This window comes from Chaetura pelagica, unplaced genomic scaffold (genome assembly GCF_000747805.2).
Source record: "Chaetura pelagica isolate M959 unplaced genomic scaffold, ChaPel_1.0 scaffold192, whole genome shotgun sequence".
Classification (NCBI taxonomy): Eukaryota; Metazoa; Chordata; class Aves; order Apodiformes; family Apodidae; genus Chaetura; species Chaetura pelagica.
Window position 1 is genome coordinate 1,529,924 of NW_009952570.1, and position 21,472 is coordinate 1,551,395.

Genomic DNA, 21,472 nt, shown 5'->3' on the forward strand with positions numbered 1-21,472 from the left:
TGTAGCAAGATATTTTGCTTTTGTCTGTTGCTGTGGCAGGAGGTTCTTGTAAAGACACCTTCCAAGACTCCAGCTGACCTTGGTTACTGTGGAAAAGCAGATCACTAAATGACAAGTCAGCATGATGAAAGATTATTGGGAGATTAACATAATAAAAACTCTGCAGGCTCTGCTGAGGCAGATTGGAATGGGTTTAGGATGTTTATAATTTAGACTGCTATACTTGTATTTTTTACAGCATGGTCACAGACACAAAGGGCTCTGTTTTGCCTGTTGATGCTGTTACGAAGTAGGTTGATAATACTTGAGGATAATGGCTGCCTAGCTAAGACCTTCTAGATTAAAATTCCTTAGGACTAAGGTATGTAGGAAATTCTAGTGACAAATTTTAGCTTCTTTTGCTATAGTTTGTCTGTTTGCTTCTATTGCCCACTTCTCTGCTTCAGCCTTATGAAGGGAAGAAAATAAGGTACCTGCTGTGCTGAGGTGGCTGTTCCACTGTTTCTCTGCTGAATATGGAGCTGCCCTTCAAGTGGTTTTGAGGGAGTCAGGGGATGGGCACCTTTCTCCAGATGTAAGGCTGCATTGGAATCATAGAATTGGTTGGAAAAGATCTTTTAAGATCAAGTCCAATCACCCAGCACTGCCAAGGCCACCACTAACTCATGTCCCTCAGCACCACATCTACATGGCTTTGGAACCTCTCCAGGGATGGGGATTCCACCACTGCCCTGTGCAGCCTGTGCCAGGGCCTGACAATCCTTTTGGGGAAGAAATTGGATATTGGGAACAATTTAAACCTCCCCTGGTGCAACTCGAGGCCATTTCCTCTTGCTCTGCCACCTATTCCCTGGGAACAGAGACCAACCCCCCTGGCTCCAACCTCTCAGGCAGTTGCAGAGCCAGCAGGTCTCCTTTCAGCCTCCTTTTCTCCAGGCTGAGCACCCCCAGCTCCCTCAGCTGCTTCTGCTCAGACTTGTACTCCAGCCCTTTCCCCAGCTCCACTGCTCTTCTCTGGACACTCTGCAGTCCCTCCATGTCCCTGTCATGAGGGGCCCAAAGCTGACGGCAGGATTTGAGGAGCCCCCTCACCAGGACTGAGCATGGGGGGGAAATGGGGAAGTGTGTGTTTTGGAGAAGCTTCTTCCAAGCCCCCCTGAAGCTGTTCACAGTAGCACATGTACCCACACATCCTGGACCCTCAAAAGAGTAGCAGGTCTAATGAGGATGTTCATTCCCCTCCTGAAGAGCCGATAATCCTGCAGTGGCAGCAGCACAAGCTTTTTAAAAGAGCAACAGCTTTATCATTTTTATTTTTGCTCTGTGAGACTGAATAGAAGCTGTTGATTTTTGTGGGGTAATTTCTGGGGCCTCTTCCCCACTTCCAACAACCAGGATCTGCCTCTCCTCAGGAGCACAGGCACATGTGCATTTCCATGTTTTAGGGCTGGCTGGTCTGTCTTTCCCAGAGTTGCTTAAGCAGTGGTTAAACTCTCTAAATAATCCATTTCCAGTTAATAAAATGTTGCTGGCATTTGGAAGACACTGAAAGAGCTGAGGAACTGCCTCTTTTTTAAAATAATTTGTGTACCCAGGCCATTGTCTTCAGGCAAATGTTGGTGATTGTTTGCTAAAAGCAAGCTTGGTTATTGGCTGCAGGACTGCCTGAGATGGAGGGTGCTGTTCAGGCTCACAAGCAGAGAGGTTAGAAGGGACAGACAACCAGACAGATGCAACCCCTCTGGGGGGCTACAGCTACAGCTGTTTGTGCAGCTCGCAAGCCAACAATTACACCTATCCTGTATAATATCAAGACCAAGTTTAACTGGGGGGGGAAGCTATTGGCACATTCATGGACAGAGAAGCTAAAGTGATTGAAATATCTGCTCACGTCTCACATCTTGGTGGTGTGTGTCACCTCCTATTAAGGAAGAGGTGTACTTGCTAGCAACATGTGGTTTGGCCTCAGCATGCCCATGGTGTGTTGGTGGAGCAACAAAAACTGCTTAGTGATTTTGAGAACAGTTGCATGGCTCTCAATGTTTGGTGGTCCTTTGTAATGGCAGGTAGTTACAGAGACTTGCTTTGGTCTTTTATAAACTCCCTTTTACATAAATGGCTTATGTCTCTTCAGCTTCTTATCAGGCTGGATGGCTTGCAGCCCTAGGAAGGAGAAGACAAGAGAAAGAGATTTAGAATAAAGCTGCTTTCAGTGACCATCCCATTTGATATAAGTCTGTAGTCCTTACAGAGCATGTGAGTATGACATTGTAGACCTTTCCATTGACCATCTGAGCTTCCTTAGGTAATGCTCTGTGTTGCTGACTTAACCACTTTCCAGTTGAATCTTAGCCTAGGTACAATATTTGCTCTTGGAGGGCGTTAATTCTTGAAATCCTGGATGGACGCAACCAGAGACGTGCTTTCAAATCCCCTACAAATTGTCATCCTTGTTTGCTAAGAAGTCAGTGATTCCCTCTGGGAGGTGTGAAGGAGCACAGGACACAGCTGCGTGCAGAATTCATCTTTCTTCAGTGGCTTAGGAGTTCACATCTTCGTCCTGTGGCAGCTCCTGTGGCATTTGAACACAAGGTATTTGCTGTTGTTTGCTGGCTTGTTCATTTGGGTCTACAGCCCAAGCAGGGTGTCTGTTCAGCAGCAAATGCTGTTCTGGACTTGGGAAACCTACCTGCAGTTCATAAGGGTACAAATACTTGAACACATGAAGGTTGGTCTCTAATCCTTACCTTACTTTCCTTCTTAGCAAGCTAGAAAAAATAGATTTCCTTTTTCTACAGTCTGTTGTGTCCAAGTAGGGACTAGAAACTGTTTCTGCTCTTAAACAGTTTTAAAATGGGAAAGCAAGGAATGAGATGGAATGGGATGGGATGGAATGGAATGGAAGTAAGGCTGGTGGCACACTGCTGGAGCAGCAATCTGTCTGACACAGTGTGCTAATCGCACAGGTCCCCCAGGGAGAAATGTCGGAACAGGGAACATGTGGCATTGTCCTTTCCTGATGCTCCTCAGCTTCAGAGTCTTACATGGTCATGGTTGTGCCTGAAGCATCTTGTCCGACATCTGCCAAAAGCCTTTTCCCTCTCAGTGCATCCAATCCTGGGAATGGATTCATGTTGGTGATTCCCAGAGCCTTCTGCAGCAACATGCTATACTCTGGAGTCTTGTGCCATGGGGGAAATGCTGCACTTTATTTTCAATTTGCTGCCTGGTCCCTTAATTGGATGCGACAAAGTGAAAAACTAACCTCTCTCCACTTTGTACCACTCATGTTTTCTGGACATCTCTCTGGATATCTTGTGTCCTTTTTTTTATTTCCCCTGAATAATCAAATTACATCTTTTTTTTTCTATGTTTTTTTCCTAGGGTACACACTGTTCCCTGCCCCTGGTTATATTTGTTACCTCTCTGGGCTGGACTGTTCTGTTCTGAAGGCCCTTTGGGTTTTGAGTTCAATGATACCTTGCAAGTAATGGGTTGGATTTGGTTCTGATTTAGGAAAATACAGCAGGACAGATGAGGTCTGATTTTGGGTTTGCTCTAACTTCTTACCAAGCATGCCACCTTTCCAGGTCTCAGACTGAGCATGCTGGATCCAAGACATGGGAATGAGAGGGGTTCTATAGTGGTATCAATGGCACTTTCTGTGGTCTTGATTTATTTCCACATAACTTATGTCAAGTCATTTTTCCTAATTGATAGCAAGTGTACCTGTGAGCACCAGACTACAGCTAGATTTTAAGTGCAATACTCTTCACTGACAATCACAGAATACAGGGTGTTTATCACCTATCCATTCTGCATCATGAAACACTCTTCCAAATGAATAGCTTTATTTTGGGGAGCCCAGAACAGCCTTGTGCCTGTGAGCAGCTGTTCACTCCTTACCTGGGCTTCTTCCGCTTCATTCAAGGACTATATGCTCACTAGCAAATGTCCCAGGACAGATGACACTGCACTGTTGTACACTTACAATGGTAAAAAAACCAAAACAACAAACAAAATTGCCCTAAAAAATCCAAACCCTGAAAGTAGCCAAACCCACCCCATCCTTATGTTTTATCCCATTATTAATGAGTGAGATGATCTTCTTTCTTATCTCATAACAATTTAGAGCCTCTGATGACAAATCCTGAGGTACCTTTTGAAAATCAAAGTGCCTTGTGCAGCTCATGTTACCTTTATCTGTACTCTCACAGGTTTCTTCACAATGTTACTTTCTCCAAACCTCTATGCAAAGGCCAAGCTATCCCTTCCCCTCCAGATTTTTTCTGTTAGTCAACTATTTTTTTTTTAAATTATGAATTTAAATGAGTTCTTGGTCTTCTGTGAAGTTTCTGAAGAGCTGTTTTTAAAATATATGTTTGTGGGTTTTTTTAATGAGGAACTGCTAAAATGAGGAAATGCACCTTCTGTGCTGCATTTGAGTATCTATTGAAATAATCTTTGGTAAACTACACATGGGAGTGGAGAGCTTTACCCACCAAGTATAATTCCACTTTTATGTCATCCACTTTTTTTTTTTCTGACATCTTTCCCAGGACCTTTTCTTCATTTCCCCACAGTCATACACCCATCTTGGACCATGAGCTGCCCTGAGTCTCAAAAGACAAGTGGGAAGAATGCTAGTTCAGATAAACAAGTTATCTTCAAAAAAAGCACCCGTGACAAAGCTGTAAGTACCATAATAATGGGTTTATGTAGGTATGAGTTTTACTTGTAGTCTGACTGGAGACTTATTAGAAAGGTCTTTCCTATCTCCATTTTTTTTCAGAAGGACCATGAACTGTATTTAGCACTAAGTTTGAGGAGATGACATAAACAAGGTTCACAGGGGTATATTCTTATGTATCTCTTATACAAGAGAAAGGCAATTTGCCTCTCTCTCCTCCTTGGTTGTGCTCCTGCTCCTAACTGTTTAAAACAAAGCAGATTCATTGTCTTTGTAACCTGATGGCACAAAAGTCTAAATCTGTAGTTCTTTGTCCCATGCACAAGTATTTATGTTGTACTTTTGGGAGCTGGTCTACATCAGGCCTTCAGTTCTGATGTCCTGAAGCATTTGAATAATCCTGGTGAGTCTGGTGGGGATTGTATGTTTGCTGGTGGAAAAAAGTCCATTTAAAATGGAATTGTTCTGATCTCTACAAGATTTATAGCTCTCTGCTGGATGTCACCCCACCAACACACAACCACACAACCACTTTGTAGTTCAGCCATGGTCATCTTCTCCCTACAGCTGACCATCTACCTGGGAAAGCGGGACTTTGTGGACAACGTGGGGAATGTGGAACCTGTAGGTAAGTCCACCAGGATACAGGCTGCCCTTCCTGCCCTCTCAACCCTCATTATCCTCTATCAATTGTTTTATTTTTTCCTTTCTTTCAGATGGTGTTGTCTTGGTGGATCCTTCACTTATCAAGGAGAAAAAAGGTTTGAGCTTTTCCACAGCATCTGTTTCAGAGATTGTTAGTCCTCTGCTCAGTGAGATGCTGAGATAGAACCTTCCTCATTGTTTTAAGGATACAAATGTAATTATCTTACAATTACTCACCAGGCAAGACAGCAGTGTTAAAATGGGTTTCCCTGACTCCATAGTGCAGGAGGCTTTCATCTCCTACTCTGGCTGCACTATTAGCCTGCTGCAAGCTTCACCTGTCCTGTGCTTCTTTCCAGTGTACGTGTCCCTGACTTGTGCGTTCCGGTATGGCCAGGAGGACATCGATGTGATTGGTCTCACCTTCCGAAGAGACCTGTTTTTCTCAAGGGTCCAAGTGTACCCACCTGCTGACAAGCCAGAGTCACTCTCCCACTTGCAGGAATCTCTGTTAAAGAAGCTGGGGAAAAATGCTTATCCCTTCTTCTTTACGGTACGGATCTCATGAGAGGCTCTGACCCTCTTCTCCTTGCCTCTCATGGAGTGACCTTAGTAGTGTCCTGTTCTCGGGAAGGAGCTGGACTGGGTGATCCAGGCTGTCCGAGGAGGTGGTTGAGCCACCATCCCTGGAGACAGGGCCAGAGTTTAGTGGTGGATGTGGCAGAGTTAGGGTGGTGGTTGGACTCGATGATCTCGAAGGTCTTTTCCAACCAGAGTGATACTGTGATACTGTTATTACCAGGCTGCTGAGACCCAGTGGTGGACTGAAGACAGGGATTAATGATGAATTCCTGTAATGCAAAGTTCCAGTTTTGAGTGACAAGCAGTGTAACTTTTTTTTCCCTTATCATCCTAAGTGATCAAGTGCCCAAATAACTCAACTGCAAGTGAAAAGTGCTTCCTTGAACAGGCAAGGAATCATGCAGTGGCTTTATGTCAGCAACAGTCCCACATATCCTTAGCTTCCCCATTCCTGAGCAGCTGGAACACTTTGTACCATTGCCCCAGTGTTCACAAAGTGCCAAGTCCTTTCTCTTTAAAAATCAAACAAGCAGATGAAAAACTCTTTACCAGATGTTGTCAACAAAGAGCAGCTGATTGCCAAATCCCAGTTCTGACAGGATATGCTTCCAGTCCTGTCAGTGACACATCTGCCTTAGTGCTCCCTTGGAAAATCCAGGTTTGAAAACCACATGCTCTGAGATCCTAGAATCATAGAATCACAGGGGTTGGAAGGGACCTCTGAAGATCAAGTCCAACTCCCCTGCCAGAGCAGGAACACCTGGGACAGATCAGACAGCAACATGTCCAGACAGGTCTTGAAAGTCTCCAGAGTAGAGTCCACAACCTCTCTGGGCAGCCTGTCCCAGGGCTCTGTAACCATCACAGGAAAAAAGTTCTTCCTCATGTTGAGGTAGAACTTCTTGGGCTCCAGTTTGAATCCATTGCCCCTCGTCCTGTCACAGGAACCACTGAACAGAGACTGGCCCGTTCTTGATACCCACCCTGCAGATATTTCTACACATTAATAAGGTCCCCTCTCAGACTTCTCCAGACTAAATAGCCCCAGCTCTCTCAGCCTTTCTTCATATGACACATGTTCCAGTCCCTCCATCAGCCTCCATTGGACTCTTTCCAGCATCTCCCTATCCCTCTGGAACTTGGGGAGCCCAGAACTGGACAAAAAACTCCAGATGTGGTCTCACTAGGGCAGAGTAGAGGGGGAGGACAAAGAAGCCTTTGAAGGATTCTACTAAGTGGGTTGGTACCTGTTGTTCTAACCACTCCCATGCAATCTATTGATCTTCATGCTGCTGGAGTCTAATGAGTGTCGGGGCTCCATCTCCATCAGGTGCCCTGCAGCCTTTCCCACCTGATGTCTGGAGCTGCTGCCCTGCCCAGACATGGATGGACACTGGCTGGTGGCTGCCTGCTCTGCATGGCCATAGTTGTGTTTCTGACACAGAGATGTTTTGTTCAAGCTTCCATCCCAGGTGGACAGTGAGTAGCACTGCTGGGAGCTGTACTCATTATCTTGGATGGGGAGCCAGATCTTCCAGTTCCTACTCTTAAGTGGTGCCTCTAGGGCTCTGCTTGATTTTTGGACCAGGAGCTTCATGTGCCTGGGCTTGGTTTATATTTTCTCTCTTGCCCTGCCTTTCCCCCCCAGTTCCTTGGCCATTGAAGTATTTTTGGAAGAGAGGGACTTATCCATACAAGGCAAGTCTAAGGCCCAGTATATCAAGGCTCATATCTCAGCCAGAACTTCCAGGAGTTACTACATTACAGCAAGTGACCGGTTGTCTTCAGGATTGCTTTGTACTTGTTGTGAGCAACATGTCAATTAGGGTATCACAGAGTTGGAAATCTTTGTAATATTGCTTTGGAGTTGTTGTTTTTTTCTCTTCTTCCTCCCACAGTTTCCAGATTACCTGCCCTGTTCAGTCTGTCTGCAGCCTGGACCTCGTGATGTTGATAAGGTGAGACCAGTGAGACACTAGTGCTTATCATGGTTGAGGAAAGTCAAATGGAAAAAGTCATGTGAATTTATTTGGCTACCTTGAGAGCAGAGCAGGGTGATACTGGTGTTTGCTGAGTTACACCACAAGTGGCAGGAGCCTGACTTCAGAGATGCAAGGGCATGTCACAGCCTTGGAACTTGAGTCCTCAGAATAAGAAAGGGAATGTAGTCAAATAGCAAGACCATTAAACCCGCAGCACCTGTAGTTTCCATCAGTACCACATGATTTGTGGATTAGCTGCACATCAAACAATTGTAGCTGTCAGGCTGTGTGAGAGAAAAGGTGTACCTAAAAGTGCCTAAAACCTCACAGATTGCTATAAACAGCATGTGTTAAGACCTACTTCTGAATTAAGACAAATGCAGAGGAGGGCTGGCTCACATGTGTCTAAGCAAAACAAAACCACCAGATAATGAGATGTTCTGAAAGGTTTTGGACACCATTGCTATGGTTTGGGTCTAAAATATGCCTTTTATTCTTCACTGGACACTTACCTGAACAGCTGAGCTAGAGTAGCCACTGTGCAAGGTGGGATGCAGGTTGTAGAATCTTGTGCCCAAAGGAAAAGCTGTGGTTTTGCCAAGGAACTGCATTTCTAGCAAAAATGCCCATCTTCTCCACAGAAAGTTACCCGGGACTCAGAGATGTCCCAGGGCAGTATGAGGCCATTAAAACAAAGGGCAGCCTGGCCTCTAGACATTAGGAAGCAAGAAGGTTGAGCTTAAGTCAAGGTGTTGGCAAGACAAAGTTGTTCAGAAATCCAGTTCAGAAAGCCAAGGTGGAGCCTTGCAGGCTGCTCAGTCTCATAACCAGTAGCAAGATGTGGCCTCTACCCCACTGCTCTCACCAAAAGCCAGGTAGGAGTAGGGATGTCATCCATCAAAGGCTGGGAATTAAGCCTCATCTCTCAAAAGCAGCATGAAACAGGTGGCTGCTGCCACACTAGTTGGCAGGGATCTCTACTACAATGGTAGGAGGTCAGAAGAACTGGCAGCTGGCAGGAATTTGCCAGTTTCTGAGGTCCAGAAAGATATTTAAACATCTGCAGATGTTCTTGGCTTCCAACACTGGTTTCACAGCTGTCTTCTCCCTCTCTGGCAGAGCTGTGGGGTGGACTTTGAAGTAAAAGCTTTCTCAACAGATAACCTGGAAGAGAGAATTCATAAGAGGTATGTGTGTCTATCTTCACCTTTGCCCTTCCTAAAGGGTGTGTTGCTGGTTGGGTAACACACCTGGGTTGATTGTTCAGCTTGCACCCACTCGTCAGTGGACTTCTTGAGTGTAAACACATGTGAATGCAGAGCTCTTTCCTCCACCAAGCATGAGGTGACACCATGTTGTCCTCTGCTCCTTCCCAGGGACTCTGCACGTTTGCTGATCCGCAAGGTGCAATACGCTCCCGAAACTTCAGGACCCCAACCTTGCGCTGAGAGCACCTGGCAGTTCTTCATGTCTAACAAGCCATTACACTTGAAAGCTTGCCTCAGTAAAGAGGTGAGGAGTTTTCCCCGGGGCTGTGGACATGCCAATAGCTTGGTGTGTTACTCAGATGGTCTCAGCTGAGGCTGGCTTGGTCCAGCACTCAAGGGCTTAGGTGCACTTTCTGCCACTGGCTGCTGTCAGGCCAGGCTGAGACCCCTTACAAGAGGCACCTGAAGCTAAAGGAGATACTGAAGGAGGGGAAGGGGCATCTTGCTTCATCAGGCCTGTGAAGAGGTTTAATCTGGGGGGAGTATAGGGCCCAGGAGGAGCCTCCTGGCTGGATTTCTGAGCATCATATCCCTTCTAGGTGTACTACCATGGTGAGCCCATCCCAGTGACTGTCACCATCAACAACAGCACAGACAAAACGGTGAAGAAGGTCAAAGTCCAGGGTATGTTCTACTGTTGCTTGGGATTCTTTGGTGGCTATAAGACTGGATGGTGGGAGGGCTGAGAGAGAGCCAGGATCTAGCACTTGTAACTGCTTAGGCAGTGTAGGACAAATCAGGAATTGGTCCCTCCACCGTGTCTGTTGCTGTCTGCTGACAGTGAAACACTCATCTGTGTCAGTCAGACTTAGCCTGTGGTTTTTCGGTGCTTGATTGGAGAATATAAGCCATTTATTATCACAGGCTCTTGGCTGCTGTTTGGTGTCCAGTCTGCTTGATGGTAGTGTCTCCTGAATGCAAATGTGTGGGCTATGGATACACACAGGGATAAAAGTTGGACACGCTTAGAGAAGAAGAGGGAGATCTTTATAATGGCAAGAGCAGTTTCCCAGGGGAAATGATGGGTTATCGCCTTTTTGTCCCCTTCAAATCAAGGCTGGATATCTTTCTGGGAAGATAGTCTTCGGCCATTTGTGTGCTGTTGGTCTCTCTCTCTCTCCAGGTCAGACTGACTGATCCCTTCAAGCTCTCAATGTAGGGGTTTTCCTGCTGTTCTCATCAAGTCCATTCCTGAGGCTCGGGGTGAGTGGCTCTTATTTCTTCTGTGTATGCACAACTAATTATCCTCTTTCTCCTTCCTCACTCAGTGGAGCAGGTTGCCAATGTGGTTTTGTACTCCAGTGACTACTATACAAAAGTGGTAGCTGCTGAGGAAGCACAGTGAGTGAATATTCTGCTTATCCCATTTTGCTCTTTCACACCCTTTTAATTACCTCCCTCCTCAGCACTGGGAGGTGCTCCTCGCTGCAGTCCTGCTGTTACCTGCTCTCTCCTCACAGCCCTGTGTGTCCCCCACACCAACTGTACTCTCTGGATGCAGCTGATCTCCTGTTCTCTTAGCCAACAGGTACCCTGTAGCTATTTCCAGAGAACCATGGGGAGGCTGCAGAAAGTGAGGTTTGTTTGAAAAGTTAGCAGGGGCTGTGCAAGGCTCCCCATTGCTTGAAACCTTTAAATAGAGCTGCAACATTTTCCTGAAAGGTGCTGCTGTTTGAGTGGAAGTCATGGATGCTCTAGCTTGAGGTCAGGCTTCTTCACACCATTTAATTTCAGTTCTTCTGGCCTTGGGAAGCCCATGAGCCTACTGACAGTGTGGAGAACCACTTGCTCTTCTGCATTGCCCTGCCTTGGTAGTTCAGCACTGAACTTTTCTTTGTGAGGAGGGTTGGATACACCCATGCATTTCCATATTTTTCTGGGCTTTTTGCTCTATAGCTCAGGGACATGTTTTCCGTTGAGAACTGGTCTTCTAAACAAGGACTTATTTTGTCCAAATGTAGAGGTCTGCAGCATAGTTTGACCTACTTTAAAAACCTGCCTTAATGTGAAATTAATCCTTTCCTGCAAGTGCTTGTTCCTTTCTGCTGATTATAAAAGGAATTTTTCTGACTGGTTTAGATGCAGACATCTGCGCTGTCGACAAGTAAATTTGGGCAGATAAATCCCCCTCACTTTGAATTGGCTTTGTAATCTGTTTTGAAATTCTCTTGGTTGGGTGTGCAATGCAAATCAGAGTGTATCACTTTCCTTCTCCCACTTGCTGCTTATTTTCAGGGAAAAGGTGCAGCCAAACAGCAGTCTGACCAAGACACTGACACTTTTGCCCTTGCTCGCAAATAACCGGGAGATCCGGGAAATTGCTCTGGATGGAAAGCTGAAGGATGAAGATACCAACTTGGCTTCTAGTACCATGTGAGTAGAGTTTTATGTGGTCTCAGCTAGTGGAGGGTTATAAAGAAGAGGGCAGGATGGAGGAGACACTCTAGCAGGAGTTTGCAACTGTTAATGCATGTCTGGATGGGTCTGTCTAAGCTGCATGACAGCCTGTCCTGCTCATCCATGGTGAGTAGTGGTCACAGATCTGGACAGGGATGAGCTGTCCCTGAGCCTTGGCTGTGCACAGTGAGATGATCACCACGTTCTTGCTGCAGCCAATTATTGTCACTCTTGCTGTGCAGCCTAACATTTGGCATGTCTGTTCTCTCCGATAGCATTAAGGATGGAATAGACAAGACAGTGATGGGGATTCTGGTTTCCTACAAGGTCAAAGTGAAGCTCACTGTTCCAGGGTAAGAATAACGGACTTTTTGCTCCATCGGCAGGGAGTTAAGGGAGGGAAGTGTGTGACATTCATGGACAAGTGGGGAGAGGGGAGGACAGTCCACCCTAAGAGAAAGGGAATATGGTGTAGGATATCAGTTTCTCCCTCTAAAGTATAAACTGCCTGGAATCAGTCTTGGCCTATCCAAAGAACTTGTCCCAAGCCAGAGGGGTTGCATTGCCTTCCCTACCTACCACATGACTTTATGGCTGCAGTATGAACCACTGGTTTGCATTGCAATTGTTTTGTTTCAAAGCCTAATTCATTGTGTGAGAATGGAAGGGAAGCCTTTATGTTGCCATTCTTGTTCTCCAGGAGCAGAAACAAGAGACATCTGTCTGTGAGTCAGAAATACAGTAGCTCAGGTTCTGTACTGAGCCAGCTTTCTAGGAGGAGCTGATGTTGTCAACATGAGCTTGTTCCCATCATACAGTGCAAAAGGGGACAAGGATAACTCTGGTGATAGTCACAGTTTACATTTGTATTTCATTCATCTGTCTTTTTTCTTTAATATAAAAATGAGTCCATTATTTACCAAAAGCATGATAAAATGCTTCCTGTGGGCCTCCAGTTGCCCTTGTCCTTTGGCTCTCAGAACAGGAGCCATGCCCAAGGCCTGGGCAGGAGTTCCAAAACTTCAGACTCTTTCTCCATGGGAAGAACATGAGAGATAAAAATTACCTTTTTTAAAAACAAGTTTATTTGGATGTTACATTATGTGGCAAAAAGAGAAGAGTGTATGAGGAAGGTGAATTCAATAGTCCACCAATAAAGCAATATTTGGTAAAAGCACTGGAATGGCACTAAATATGCTTGTGTTTATCTCCTTGTTGTCTTCTGTAGCATGCTGGGAGACCTCACTTCCAGGTAATTGTTGGCTTCTTTTCCAGACCATGCAGTCATAGTTGTTAATTTGTCTTTTTACCCTCTTTCCTATTCCCTTTCTTGCCTCCCTAGAAAAAAGAACACAAACAAAAAACAACCTATCTCCTAATCTGACTAAAATAAGTAGTTTGTGGACTCTGCTGTGAAAATGAAGCAATTACAAAAATATATCTGGTTTTAGGTACATGCAAGTACATTCCGCACATACTAAACCCAGTTTATTGAAGTGGATATGCCTGGGATATTTGTGGAGAAATCAGAATTTGACTGGTTTTGTTGAGAAAATCAGTATTAGAAAAATGAAAGAATGGATGAAGTGGGAGCTGAGGGCTTGAGCTGGCCTGAGGGGGAAGGGGACTGGATCAGGCATGACTGGCACTGTGGATCTGATACATTCTCTCTTCTCCCCAAAGTGAAGTGGGCACAGAGCTGCCATTTCGTCTCATGCACCCCAGACCTGAGAAGAACCCAGCAGGTCAGTTATGCCTGTTTTTTGCCTTTCTTCATTACCAGACTAACATGCAGTCTCACCATGGCCAGGCTTAGCATGACCTGTTCTGCAGGAAGCCTTGAGAGGACTCCAGGGTGGGGGCTGCTCTGTGTGTCTGTGTATTTATACATAGATACCTGTCTCAACGTCAAGGCACAAAATAACATTGTCCCCTCCCTGGAAGTATTCAAGGGCAGGTTGGACAGGTCTTTATGCAACCTAGTCTAGGTGAAGGTTTCCCTGCCTTTGCAGGGGGGTTGGAACTAGATGATCTTCTAGGTCCCTTCCAACCCAAACCATTCTATGATACTATGAATAACAGGGAGAAGGGCTGCTGGAGGAGGTGCAAAGGGGTCTTGTTCCCTTCTTGTCTTTGATCTGTGGAATCACAACTCAAAGCACAGAGGCTTGAGGAGGCACTGCACAGTTAAATCTCATGACTGCTATGCAAAATGTCCTGAATGAGGCTGTCAGCAATTCTGTCACCGTTTGACTCAGGTCCGACAACAATGCTCTCGATCCCCTCCCCCCCCACCCAGGTAGGGAAGGAGAGAGAGAAAAAGAGAGAGACTTGGCTGGATTGAAAACTAAACTACACAGCTTTAATTAAAACACTAATAAATGATACAAGAAAATATATACAATTATATACAGTTCAGGTATGGGCAAAAGCCTCTCGCCTTCCCCCACCCCCAGCAACTCCCACAGCACTTCCCTGAACTGGGAAGAGTCCCGAGGAATCCCGGAGCTGCTGCTGGAGAAAGCAGAGAGTTATGGGGGTCAGGAGAGATCAAGGCTGAGGATTGACGGTGATGGATGAACAGAGTCCTCCCTGGACGCCGGCCATGGACGGAAGAGAAGGGGAGGAGAAGAAGGAAGGAAGTTGTCTTCTGTGATCTCTGACCTTCCTTTGAGCTTACGTAGATATGGAATGGAATATCTTTGGCCAATTTTGCTGTCCATCTAACTCAGCCTCCTACGGGAGGGTCACAGATCTCCCCATAGTGTCTGAGCCGGCAGAGTGCAGGTGCGGCCTTGAAGCCTCAGTAGTTAGAAAAACATTCCACTGTCTTATCAGCCTAGCAGAACAAACTGTTGCTAGTTACAAGAAAGCTTACTGAAGGAAAAAAAATCAGTAAAAATAAAAATTGGCTTCATCCTGGCTCAAACCAGATTCCAATATAGCAAACAATCTGCCACAGAAAACACCCAAGACACATGAGGACTGTAAAAAGCAAAATACTTTTAAGCCAAATTAAGAGGTGATAAACCTGGTCATGTTTCTACAGTCCACACTACCTTGATGTGGCATTGGCCACAGTGTCTGTGGTGGGACTTTGATGTTCAGTGGGTCTCATAGTGGAATGTCTGTTCAGAGTCCGTCAATAATTGGAAATGTGGGAGCTTTAAGTGCAAGGAAGTAGACGTGTGCCTGCCTTCCCCCCAGGCATGTGGAGGCTTGGGATCAGATGCCAACACTGCAGGCTGTCTGGAGCATCTCTGTTCTCCTCCTGCTCCCTTGGGCCCTGGCTGATTCTGTTCTTCAAACACACAGACTGCAAGGTGCTTGCACTAATCTGGGAGCTCCTGTACAGCCTCTGAAACAGCTACAGAGCACAAAACATTATGGCAGCTTTGCCATTTTGGGGCTGTTAGAGATGAGTCACCTTGTCCTGGATTTGGACTGAGTTATCTGGGCTTCAAACAAAAACGCGGGGCTGCTTCTGCACTGCTTTTCTCTTTCTTTTTCCTTTGGGCCCACACTTACCTAAAGCTGCTGTATCTATGAACTTGGCTGCTGGAAGAAGATGGAGGCTATGAAAGGAGTTATCCCAAGAGAAATGCCACATTCTATACTAAGAAGCATTGGAGAGGGATGATGTTAGTCCTTATTGTGTGAGGGACGAGAAGGAAGCCTGGTGATCCATGCTCAGTTGCTTTGGTTGGAAATCACTGCTGATGATGGATGTGCTGGAGTGAGCAAGAATAGGTTTCTTCACCTCTCCTTGAGAATTGCACCCTAGGAAACTCACTTTCACTGGGAAATTCCCTGCTGTGAGCTGTTCCATCAGGGCCTCTTGGCACAGACAAAGAACAAGCTCTTAGAAGGTTTTTTGTGCATGTTACACTCCCATCAGAGTAGTGCAGTGAGTCCAGGGGGCACCTTCAGGACAAATCCACAAGGTCTATTCCCTTCTCACCCACTTTCTGCTGTGGCCCCAGGGGAACAACACAGGGCACCCACACCAGCCTGCAGCCCAGAGCTGCCTCCAGATGGCCTCTGAGTTGGAAGCTGGGTCCTCAGTGTTGAGCAGTAGGACTAGTAATGTCCTTAGAGAAGCTGCTGTGAAGCAAGTGCTTCTGCTGGCCTATGCTGTGGGTTTCACCTCCGTGCTGCAGGGCAAAGTGACACTGATATAAAGCAGTGACATTGCTGCATGCTTGACCATGGTCTCAGATGGGTGCCTCTCTGTGAGAGAGCTGCTTGGCAAGGGGTTTCTTTCTCCTCAGGTAGGTTGTGCACACCAAAACATTTCCTACAGGCCTTCGTGCAGCAGTTCCCCTGCCCAAGAGCTTGGCAAGGGGCTGGCAGGGGTGGCCCCAGGGTGACTGGTGAGGGGCCATCTGGTTCCTGCAGGAGTCGGTGCTGGGGGGGGGGCGCTTGGGGCTGCAAGGTCTGGAGCTCTCATGGACATGGAGAAGAGCTTGAAAACATCAAACAGGCATTGAACAAAGGCTTAGGCAACTGTAAATAATTCAACATTTTTTTGAATGACATGTTTTTTATATTACATCTTCTGGTGTTAACAGTGCCTCAACCCTGTTTTTATTACCTGTGTTCCAGGCAGATAATTCTGGCAGAAGCATTTGTAATATGAGGAAAAATGGTATTTGGTCAGTTCTCCCTTCTAAGAGAATTTCAAAGAACAGCTGCTGCATCTTGTACATGATACACCCAAAAGAACGTGGGCAGAAGAGTTCTCAAGGGAAATGAAGAACTGCAATATTTCTCAGATCACATCCAACACATCCTCTTACCACAGGCACAGCCCACATATTGTTTGCTACACCCAAGTCTCTTAGGAGCTTGCTGTCAGGAGACAGCTCTGGTTCAGGTGCTTTGTACAGATGTAAATTGGGAGTTTCTTACAAGTAGAAAAAAAATACAGGTAGTTTCAGGAGCTTTTCCTAGGGGAAAGCACTACAAATGGTTAACTAGAGAAATAAATGCTGTCTCTTAAAAGAAGATACAGTAACACAACAGAAAATTCCTCTGAAGGCTGCATAGCTGACATGAAAACTGTGCTGGAATGTGGTGTCTGAGCTCATTACAGGGAGTAAAACAACCTCCCATACAAAGCCAGTAAGCTAAAACTCTTCCCAGCTTTATCTGCTGGTCGTTTTCCATGCCCCAAGCCTAATCACTCTTCCCAAATGTGAGTTCCTGCTTTTACAATTTTTAGTCTACCACCTTAGACATAAACTATGAGAAATAACATGTGATTCACTAGTGAAATACCATGTAGTTTGGAATCAAGCAAATCAAGACTTAATTGCAGAGATGGAGCTTCAATAGTCTTTTGACTCTGAAAGGCCCCAAAAGGTGGAATTTTTCTCTGTTGGCTTGTTCAGTAGCCTCTGCAGTGGGTGTAGGCAGGGGTGCATGCACAGGGAGTTTTGAGATCACCCCTTATCTTCTTTTTCCATTCCCTTTTATTTTTACTGATGAGTCAGTAGGAGCCAGTTTGCACGTCCCTGCTTGACTGTTCTCTCCCTTGACTGTCACTTCATTTTAAGACACAGCTGGGAGAGAGGTAAGAAGTCAAAGCAACTGTCTTACAGAGTTGAAGCTAAAGTGAGATTTAAATATGCCATGTGTTAGGATTTATTCCTTGCAGTGTGATAATACCCTTTTCCCTTCTCTAGCCAGGGTGACTTAACGGCAAAAGTTAAACAAAACGTGTAGCATCAGTATAGTTGATCACATAGGGCTGATCTGAGTATAGAGCACCTGAGAAATCTAAGCTTCTCAAGAACATGGTCTAATTTTTTGAGGGCCAAAGTGGGGTAAGTGTGATCACTTGCCATGTGGTTTTTTTCACAACAGGTTGCTTTGCAGTGAGCAAGCTCTGAAGGGTTGATGGCTCTGGACAAAGCAGGTCTGTCAGGGCACACGGCTACTGCAGCTTGCTCTTCCTTTTCTGTGCCCGGAGGAGCCAGAAGGGAGCAGCTTGCTGCAGTTCCTTTCCCCTGATTATTTATAGCCTCCTCATCTTGGACTTCTCCTGGGGCAGCATTTGCATGTTTCATGTGTGCTGGTTTTGCAACTGTTCTTGGACCCATGTGGTTCACAGGTCGTTATTTTTAGGCAGAGCAGCTCCTGTCGTGTTGGCAGGATGTCTTTTCTGCCTGTTGACAAAAATGGATAGAGATCTGTTTCTTTTAAAGATAGATTCAAGCTGGGCTGTGTCTCTTCATGCTTCCAAGACCTTTCCCAGTCAGCAGTTAGGCCAGAATCTCCTGCTGGGTTTTTCTCAAGGCTGTTTTCTCAGTGTGAGTTCTTTGGTCCAGGGTTTTCCTGCACTTCTCCTGATGTTTTACATTTTGTGGGCTTGAACACTGGCCTTTGTTTTTGGCTGTTGTTCAGGAAATGGTCATCAATCTGCTCCCTTGTTAAACTTGCATGAAAGGGCTGGTTTCATTAAACCCAAAAATGCTGTGTCACTTTAATATTAAAACTCCACCTGCCCTGTTTTAGAATTGGAACTTTAACGAATTATTTAAATTTTAAATACTTTAATGGCTTGAAAAATAACACAGTGGGACCCCCTTCTCCACCCTTCCCCCCCCAAAAACAAAAAAAAAAAGCTAAAAGCAATCTTATAATGAAAATTACCATATGCTGCAACTTCAGTGGCCGCAACTTATATGGAATCATTTCTGTGGCTTCATAATAGAAGCTTACAGAAAACCCTCTGCAGAGAGAGTATGATGACATTCTGCAGCCTCCTTGGTCCTCCAGCACAGCCCCCTCCCTTCCCAACCCATGAAACAATGGCTGGCATGCCAGTTAAAAATAAGAAAAGTCTGCCCCTTTTCAGGGCATGTTGTGAATGTTTCAATGTTATAATGGTAAATATACTATGGGACAAGCAAGAGAACTATGTGGAATAGGCCTGCTAGGGTGCCAATGTAGCCATCTAACCAGCTACGTGCTGGTGTAGCAGCCTGAGGGTAGAGGAGTGCACTGGGGAATGTCACCTTAGGCCTGAGGTGCAGGAGAAGCAGGGCTGCACTGCCTCAGTGCTGATGTGTTGATTCACTGAGCATTTATCTGACAGTAAAGTGTATGACCAGCTGAAACAATACCTATTTTTCCCCCTCTGCCCATTTGATGCAATTGGCTTCCAGCTGCATTGGGGGCCATGGCTCAGTGTCACCCCCCTCACTGATGTCACTGTTCCCAGAGTGATGAATGTACCTAAAGTGGGGAAGAAGAGCAGACTAAATAAAAATGAAAATTGGAGGAAAAATGAAATGAGAATGATGCTTTCTATGTTGGAAAAGTTAAAGTTCTAAATATTTCAGTTTAAATCCATTTCAATCAAGCATGCATGCCCTGAGACTCTCCAGACTTCATCTTGGCTTCTGTGAGTAGAGGAAACCATCCTTTCCGAGTCTGGATAGACACCATCATGACTTGACATGCACCATCCTTGGAGGCATTTCAGCTAGAGTAGCCCCGTTTGGCACACTGTTAATGCTGACTTTTCCAGCAGTACTGGTAACCACTTGTTGCCCTTGATTACAGTGTTTGATGTGGGTGGGAATTCTCCAAGTAGTGAGTTATCCAGACACTGAAGCATCCTAGGACTTCTGTAGAATGGTGGCCTATGTGTGCTTTCCTCCCTGACCTAAACTCATGAAACGTAACCCAGTGAAGCAACTGTTACTTGCTAAAGCAGCTGTGAGAAAAAAAAAAAGTCCCTGCTCCATTTCGTCACTGCAATACAGTCTCTTCTGCTTATTTCAGGCTGTGCTGGAAGAGCTCCCAAGGAATCCTGCTAGCAAGCAGGATCCATTACAGTGTAGTTAGCAAAGAAACACAAGTGCCAAAGGTCTCAGGATTATATTCAGGCCAGAATGAAATCAGTATTGCCTCGATTGCATAAACTATCTAATGAGAAACCACCTAGGCCTTTCTGACTTAATTTGACTGAAATACCTTCATTTTTTTTAACAAGAACACTATCTTCTTACCAGCTGACTACAGTGACAGACCAATTGAGGCTGACATCACGTCACACCAGCACTGTCACCTCTGAGTAGAAGTGTGTGCACAGATGTGTCTCACAGCTGTGACCACGAGCAAGCATAAATGGGAAAATCTGTCATTGCTTCTCAGTCCTTCTGATGTCCTGGGCCACATTAGTAGAGGGATTTTCCATTCAGGAGATCGAGTTTTCCTCCCTCAGATGCATGTAGGCACATTTTGAGAGTTTCTGGAATTCTCCTTGTATTGCTGCAAATCTTACAATTTGCACTATTTTGTCTTGTCAGTTTATAAATTTTGCTGGTTTTATCATCCACTGCTCTAATTACTTGATGTGTCTTTTTTTTTCCTCCTTTACTGCATGCTGATGACAGCAGAGAAGAATGGGTAAGTTTCTTCTAGTGCTTTTTCATACTCCATCTGCAGTTGTGCATTGACTCTGGAAACTCCTCAAGATTGTATATAAATCCACAGGGTTCACAGCGTATGAGCTTAACTCCAAAGTGAGTAAATTACTGTGGCTTGACAGGTCACTGTTGTCAGTTGAACAGCAATGACTGACCACAGGAAACTAGTTCAAGCAAACATGTTCTGCCTTCCAGGTGGAGGGAGGGATGTGTTTATAGGCAGCTGGTGATCTGTATCTCTTAAGTTTCAGCAACTCCATAGGTTTGACCATGTGTTCACATTTTAGTTCTGAAGGAATAAGGATGAAAGGTTTCACATTTTAGTTCTAGACAAAGACCCATTCAGGCTGCAGACTATTCAGCTAGCTGAAAAACTCTTAGGTGGAATGGTTCAGTACAGATAAAAAAACTCCTCAGCTTGTGTCCTGAATTTCTCAATCAGCTGCTTTTCATACTAGTTAGGATACCACCAATCAAGATGGTACCTGTCAGAGTGTGATCCAAATCCCTCTAAAGGCAAAGGAAACATTAGCATAGTCTGCTCCAAGCTTGTCTTCCTCCTATATGATGCCTTTAGCCTGCTGCTATAAAAAAATTGTTAACATGCTTTTGAAAGACCTGTGCTTCTTCCATTTCAGGGAAGCAGAGATGGTATTTGAGGAGTTTGCTCGTCAAAAGCTCAAAGATGCACCTGATGATGCAGACATAAATAAATCCTCATCTGATGAGTGAGCAAAAGAACAAGCTGCCAGAGAAGATATGTCACTTGGCATCAGTTAGAAATTTAGGACCTAGGTGTCTAATGAACTGCATGTTCTCAGTGCATGCATGGTCTTCCAGGGATCAGCCCTGAGACCAGCAGACATAAAATCATGAATCCCTGTTGCTTATTCAAAGTTTCAACTCTAGAAGAATGTATCAAACTCAAAACCTGATGATCACTCGAGCTATCAGAGGACAGGAAGGTTGCTGTGCCATGACTTCTGCTTTCAGGGCTACCTAATAAAAGGTTGGGTGTTTCACCACTGATGAGGGCTTAAATGATGGGTGGTGCAGCCTGCCTCGGTGTTGGAAGAGTTTCTGACTTTCAAACACTAGTGAACCAAATCCTACTCTGGAAGGCTGGCTTGTGGCCCTTGGTGATTCAGACTGTACAAAACTGGTATTATTTTCTATGAGTTGCTTTTGTGTTTGGTGAAGCATAAACTCCTCTCATGAATATTTTGATGGCTTGAACTGTCCCCTTCTGTGGCTTACATCCCCTTTCTGTCCCATTAAACATCTTGCAGCTAATGCCAAGATGCAGCTATAATGCCAGGATGCAATGTTAGCTTTCTAGCAATATGCTTAACAACCACATTAGGAAAGATGAGAGAAATGCACACTGCTCATGAATCCATTAACAACGTTCCCTATACAACCCCAGAGAGTTGCTGATCCTATGTTTAATCCAGTTTCCTGTATGCG

The 21,472-nt window shown here is 45.2% G+C and overlaps 1 protein-coding gene across 1 annotated transcript; it reads left to right on the forward strand.

Annotated features, from left to right (window-relative positions):
* Positions 1-4,603: 4,603 nt before the first annotated feature.
* On the forward strand, positions 4,604-20,714 carry SAG (S-antigen; retina and pineal gland (arrestin)). Its single transcript, XM_009993540.1, has 14 exons — positions 4,604-4,693; positions 5,258-5,318; positions 5,407-5,451; positions 5,695-5,888; positions 7,816-7,875; positions 9,019-9,086; positions 9,276-9,411; positions 9,707-9,791; positions 10,436-10,508; positions 11,403-11,540; positions 11,840-11,917; positions 12,793-12,816; positions 13,248-13,309; positions 20,644-20,714. The coding sequence occupies exons 1-14, from the start codon at positions 4,604-4,606 to the stop codon at positions 20,712-20,714; spliced, it is 1,185 nt and encodes a 394-aa protein (XP_009991842.1).
* Positions 20,715-21,472: the final 758 nt, after the last annotated feature.